At 45.4% G+C, this 6,618-nt stretch overlaps 1 protein-coding gene across 7 annotated transcripts in view; it reads right to left on the minus strand.

The window, feature by feature from the left end:
* The window catches only part of gphnb (gephyrin b), a 78,177-nt gene that overhangs the window by 65,097 nt on the left and 6,462 nt on the right, over positions 1-6,618 (minus strand). For 5 of the 7 annotated variants that reach the window (XM_017033803.2, XM_008313399.3, XM_017033800.2 and 2 more), the window contains exon 1: positions 6,470-6,607. The exons of 1 other annotated variant lie outside the window; for it this stretch is intronic. In XM_017033803.2, coding sequence (XP_016889292.1) covers positions 6,470-6,533 — 64 coding nt within the window. In that variant the 5' untranslated portion in view covers positions 6,534-6,607. Of the gene's footprint in view, positions 1-6,227; positions 6,608-6,618 lie in introns of those variants that run through there. One more of the 7 variants, XM_017033804.2, reaches the window with a different exon arrangement.

The following is a 6,618-nucleotide window of genomic DNA, read 5'->3' on the forward strand; positions in this document are numbered from 1 at the left end:
GGAGAGAGAGGGAGGAGGGGGGGGGGGGGGGGGGGGGGGGGGGGGGATACTGATGATACAAACTGGTCTCTACAGAACAGTCCAGCTCCTCCTGTACATCTGAGCTGGACTCAGCCAACACTGAAACTAAGCCTGGAGAAGTTAGAATTGAGTGATACAAATAATTAAAATCAATCTAAAAATAGAAGAAATTATTTAAAAAAAAATGGCTGCCAATTACCTCAGAACTCAAACTGGACCAAAAAAAATTCTAAACCTTATCCAAAAAGTTTAAAGACGAGGAGTTAGTGAGGAAGATATAAAACACGTCACAAAAAAATAAGAAGTATTTCAATACTGGAAGTGTATTTTCTGTGTGTACCAGATACAGTAAGTGCTGACACCAAGGAGCTGCAAAAAAAAAAAAATCTCCCACTCTTTCACCGAGGACCAGAAATATCACCGTAGTCGTTCTTGGATTTTCTCCTGGCTGTGGTGTTAGAAGATGATGTTACACCGTGTGACGTTCACCTCACATGACTGAACACCAACAACAACACCTACACACACACACACACACACACACTCACACAAACAGAACCTTCTCCATCTTCTGTCCAGTTAAAGGTTTCCAACCGTTTTACAGACACTGGATTTCTGCGGCTCAGACCTGATTTTCATTCAACTCTTAGGTTTCCAACCGTTTTACAGACACTGGACCTGATTTTCATTCAACTCTTGTTGTCTTGTCTTGTTCTCATGATCGTGGGAAGCCAAGAATCGTAATCGAAATCAAATTTCGATGAATCTCCCCAGTGTCGACAACCAAACTACAGACAAATCCAGACCCTGGCCTTCGCCTCACCAACACACAAACAACACAAACAACACAAACAACACAAACAACAACCTGAAACAGATGCTACCGTATAATCATGGCCAGTGAGTAGTTAGTATAGTTAAAATAGTTAGGCTAGGAATAGCTACTAGTTAGCAGAAAAGTGGCAGAAATCCTCAAAAAAAAAAAAAGAAGTTATTATCACACAAATAAGTCATCAGGAAAACTGGCCAAAAAAGAAATAAAAATAAAGACTTGACTTAGACTAAATGTTAGCCACGAACCTGAAGGAGAAACTAAGATTCCAGGAATAGATTCAAATTTGATTTGATTTTCTAAAACTCTGGGCTCAGTTGTGAAGACATCCAGCTGCCGTGGTGACCCACAAAGAAGAACTAACTAATAAGGACACATTGATTCATGGGAAAACTCAGTCACACGGAATCAGGTCAAAAACAGGAAAAAGGAGAATTCTTGATCGTTGACACACACACACACACACACACAGAGCTGTCTGATTTCTACCTAAAGACATGAAGAACTCGTGGCGTCCTCGGATCAGCACCAGTGTTAACGTCGGTGTCGCTCACGTCGTTGGGCTGATGCAGTCATGATGTCAACTCTGCGCGGAGGTTGTGTTGGTCTGAGCCTCAAACTGAGCCTCGACCGAGCGGAAAACGAGGATGTGGTGCAACGACGGTGCGATGATAATAGGAACGCGGTCGGACACGTTGGTCATGAGGAATTTGTGGCTGAGGAAGATCTCAAATCAGGCTGCGACGACGACGACGATGACGATGACGACGACAACGACGACAACGACGACGTCGACCTCTCTGCTACCACAGATGACTTCTCTGGTTCACGTGTTTCCTTCTTTCTTCTTCTAATTACAGTCTCTATTATGACCACACTCATGGCCTCAACCATGGGCGTCCTATGAACATTAGTCACAGGTTTCACAGATTTATAAAGTATATTTTCAGATTTGTGTTGATATTTATTTAAATCATTTCAGTCGACCGTCCGTCTGACAATTAGGTGAAACCAGCAACAACAGAAGGAATACTAATGATTGGATTGAAGTAAACCAACCAAAAAAAACAACTTTTTGGATTTAAAGTTAAACGACATATAATTAAAGGTTTCATAAGGGATAGAAATGAAGAACAAAAAAATAAAAAAAATACAATATAAACCTTGAAATAAATGAGACGTTAGCCCTGTTTATAGCCACGTTTTAGCCAACACAGCTATGCTAACCAAAAAACAAACAGATATTTATTCCGTAGATTTTAAAAAAGCAGGAATTAACCAGAGTTGACCAAAACAAATAAATCTTGTTACAAGTTCCTTAATTTTAGCACAAAGTCTTGATCTCAATAATTGTGACTTCATTCGTGCCAAAAAGAGCAAAAAAAAAAAGTTGTTCATTTTAGCAATGACTTTTTTTTTTCCTCGCAAAATGAAACTTATTTCACACCTGTAGCTTTGACACTTGAGCAATTTAACCTCTTCCTCTTCCTCTTCCTCAGACTCTTTACACCTCAGTATTAATTATTCCAGACCAGTGGAGTCCAGGCATTCTGGGAGATGTAGTCACCTTCTCTTACCCACAATTTATTTACATCCAGACAAATGTGACACAAACGTCACATTCTGAGGATTTCTAAAAAAAAAAGTGCCTCAGCAGAGACTACAGTGAGTGGCTCGGACACAGATGTTGGAGAGAATTCTCTGAAACCTGTCACACTCCCACACCTTTCTGACTCTGATGTTGTTATTTGGCGTTTTGGCCACACTGCCTCAGAGCGACCGCAGATTAAGGCGTGTAGAAAAGTAGTGGATGCTAAACAGTACTACCAAATATGACACAGTAAACAGGCAGCAGTAATATTATCATGAATCAAAACCCATGTTCAGATCAGAGAAACCTTAAAGTTTACACCGTCATGAATGAGCAGACTGACGACTAAAAGTAGAATTTCACAATGTCTTCTTTGCTACAGTTTATAAAAATACAAACAAAAAAACATTTTAAAGGAAGGCACCAGTGACAGGCCTGCCTGCGGTCCACGTCTGTCTCCGATAAAAACTGTCCAAGAGGAGAGTGGAAAGACGTCCACAACTGTCTGTGAAAGATCAACAGTTTTCAGCCACAGTTAGAAACAGGGACCTGGGTCTACAGTCCCTGCTGCTCCCAACTCTGACAACTAAAACTGAAGATATTATCTAACCAATCACAAACCTTCAGTATGCACACACACACACTGACACACACACACACACACAGCCAGCCTCGTCCAGGCTGTGAACAGAGCTGTCCCCTGGGCTCCGTCACCTGTCTGGAGGGACGTGAGGCTAAGTGATGGAGGAGGGTGAGCCAAGGACTCATCTGCTCCTCACTGACTAAATGCAGGAGTGGACAGCTGACCTATGACCCTGGCAGGAAGGGAGATTGAGCGCTGCCTCCTGCCTCCATTAGCATTCCGCTCACACAGAGCCAGCTCACCAGCAGCAGTCTAACAGCTCCAGCTCCAGCACCGAGGTGTGGCAACCTGCTCCTGAGCTGTGGAGGAGAAAGATCCAGGAAACCTGAGTGTTTGGATCTCTGCTTCCTCGCTGCAGCACAGCAGGGGAGTTCTGGCTGTCAGAAGACATCATAGCACAAATTCTCCCGCCGCTAATGAGGGAATCACACAGCGATCCGTGTAGGCACGAGCGATTCTAACGTGATTGGATTTTTGAAAGTCTAAAACATGGCAACCTTTTGTCACCTTGCTCATTTTTTTTTCTCTCTCACTTCTCTGGTGACAGTGTGCGTCCTCCACTTCCACATCCACATCAAATACATCCAAAAGACAAATCGACCGTCAGTCGATTCCCTGCGCGTCTCAGCGCCGGCGTATGTATGTGTGAGTGCACAGTGAGATCAAACTGGCAGTGACGGAAACACAGGGACCACATGTGAGCTTCATGAAGGGAATGGATTAACTCTGAGTGGACGGGCTAGAGACGCAACTGATCGGAAAGTCCCGGCCAGTAATGAGGCGGATATTTAAAAAAAAAAGAAGAAGAATTTAAATCTAAAAACCTTCCTGTAGTCAAACAACTTCTCTGACCAACACTGATAGAAGTTGATTTAGCTTTTAGCTAAAGCTTTTAAATTTAAATGTATTTACAGTCTGGTCATTTAAGGCTGGGGTCACCAACAGTTTTCTAACCAAGGACCCCCCCCCGAAACTGATAAAAAGATGGAGGGACTCCTCCCATATGAATTATAATGTACATAACTCTGTTTAAATGTATCTTATTCTGTATTTAACACTGAGATAATCAAATAAATGTCCAGTTTTATACTGATGCTTTTTATCTGTTGAAGACCTCTCAGCTGAGGTTGACAAAGTTGGCCTTTCACTTATGTCAACGTCTAATGAATAAATGAAAGAGAACTCGATGTCACAGTCAGGCCTGAGGATGAGTTGGAAGGTGAAACGATTCACTCCGTTTGTCCTTCCGCCGTCATCCCTAATGTTCACAAAGACCTGGGTTTACCAAGGTCCCGACAGGGCAAATATCTGATCTGCAGGACTAACATGGGACCAGAGCCGACCGACACACCAGCCGCCGTCTGACCGTCCACCAGCTGAGCAACCGTGGACACAGAACTCTATAACGATATAAAAATATTAACATTTAAAGGTAAAGCGCTCTGTTGTTCCAAAGACACAAGTCAAACACAGCTGAAGGTGGTGTGGACGGACTGGTAATTTACCAAAAACTCAAACGCCAGAAACTTTAAATTAAAAGAATATTAACGAAACAAAGACCTTGAAAAATAACTATTGTTTCAAAGAACACACAGTGATCTGGTGGAGCCAAAAAGGCTGAGAGAAAAATCACAAAAGTAGTGAAAACACGGGACAACCCCCACCCCTCCCTGGGTGTATCTATCTGATGCAGTATTTACAGTGCTGGGGTCAGTGCTGCACTGACTTGTGTTAGAGGCTGGGGTTCAGCACCACGGACAGCTCCGTATTTCTCTGTGAAAAAGGTGGGAAGAAGAAAGATGAGAAAGAGGAGGAGAGGTGACGTGAAGGAGATGATGGGTGACTACCGTTTGGTGCTGCTGCGGCTGCTGCTGCTGCTGCTGAAGCTGTGGGTTGTTGGTGGTTGTTGGTGGTTGTTGGTGGCAGGGGTTTCCCCTGGCAGATTTCAGCAGAGAAAGAAGGACAGATCTTTTCCACAGTCATTTCTTCATGGCTGCGCGTTCCCTACCACCTCCTCCGTATATGAGATTTACATACGGAGGGAAACCGTGTGTGTGTGTGTGTGAGAGAGAGAGAGAGAAAGAGAGAGAGAGAGAGAACAGGGCTTTCATGAAATATTGATCGACCCTGCCTCGCACAGGATGGACAGACAGAGAATAGAAGAGAGGAGGGAGGAAGTAAGAAGGAGGAGGAGGAGGAGGAGGGAGAAAAGGGAAGAAGGGAGGGGGTGAGGAGGTGAGGAAAGGAGGAAAGAAGAAAAGGGGGTGGGGGGGCGGGGGTTCCTCATCTGGACAACATGCATCCACCCGGCTACACTCAGCCTCAGCCTCAGCCTCAGCCTCAGCCTCAGCCTCGGCTCCATGTATGACACACAGCAGCTGGGTTTGCCATGTGTGATGGATGAAACATGACGAAGCACACAGAGGACGGAGAGAGAGAGAGGGAGGGAGAGAGAGAGAGAGTGTTGTGTGTGTGTGCCTATATAAATATATGTACATATATATGTACATCTGTTCCTGTGTGTGTGTTCAGTTATTGCTCTCATCTCTCTCCGTTTGCAGTCATATGTCTGGAGCTTTGAAAGCCTTTCAGCAGAAGCACATTTCTAAAACCACAGAGCCACAGATCTGGTCTCCACTTGTCATGACCGACCGACTGCCATTCACAAAATCCGCATCTCTGCATCTCCACTGATTTTTCTTTTTCTTTTTGTCTTTCTTCCCTCACATCACATCACATCACATCATCACTGCTGTGGGTCTACAGGCCGAGGATGCGCTGATCTTCATCTCCTCCACCACCACCACCACCATCACATCCACATCCACCACATCATCCACCTTCAGCAAGTGTCGTGAGGAGCGACACTTGAGAGAGAAAACCCGCTGTGGTCAGCGGGCTTGTCAATAACACGATCTACAGCCGGGGCAGAGCCACGAACACACGATCAGCTGGAACTTCCAGCTGTGACACGCACATACAGCGACATGAATTATTCAATGCACATAAACTGAGGCTGCTTCTTCTGCTTCTTCTCTTCTCTAAAGGCTCGACATGAGAAGACACACAGCCGTGTCCCCCCCCCCCCCCCCCCCCCCCCCCCGCCCATCCCAGCCTCTATGTGTGATATGAGCAAATACCGGTGAGATGAGATGCGCTTTAGAGCCGCGTCGCCTTCAAGAGGCTGCAGGGTAAAAAAAAAATAAAAATAAAAAAACCCGGAGAGATGCTGCTGCCGCTGCTGCTGCTGCTGCTGCCGCCGCCACGCAACATCCAGCCGACATGTAAGAAGATCCGGTGAGGAGATTAATCCACGGAGACATGAGCGAAATGGACGAGCGAGGAGAGGAAACGGTGAAAGGGTTCGGTTTTCGGCGTTTACCTGTCAGGACTCCGACCCGGATTTGGTGGTCATGGTTCGTTAAAATCATCCCGTCTGACGCCATGTTCAGCAGCGCTGCTGTCGCCCGCACCGAGAACTCACGGCAGGGCCCAGAGCCGAGCGCATCGAACTTAGAGGGGAGAGGGAGG

Source organism: Cynoglossus semilaevis, chromosome 7 (genome assembly GCF_000523025.1).
Source record: "Cynoglossus semilaevis isolate Cse_v1.0 chromosome 7, Cse_v1.0, whole genome shotgun sequence".
NCBI lineage: Eukaryota > Metazoa > Chordata > Actinopteri > Pleuronectiformes > Cynoglossidae > Cynoglossus > Cynoglossus semilaevis.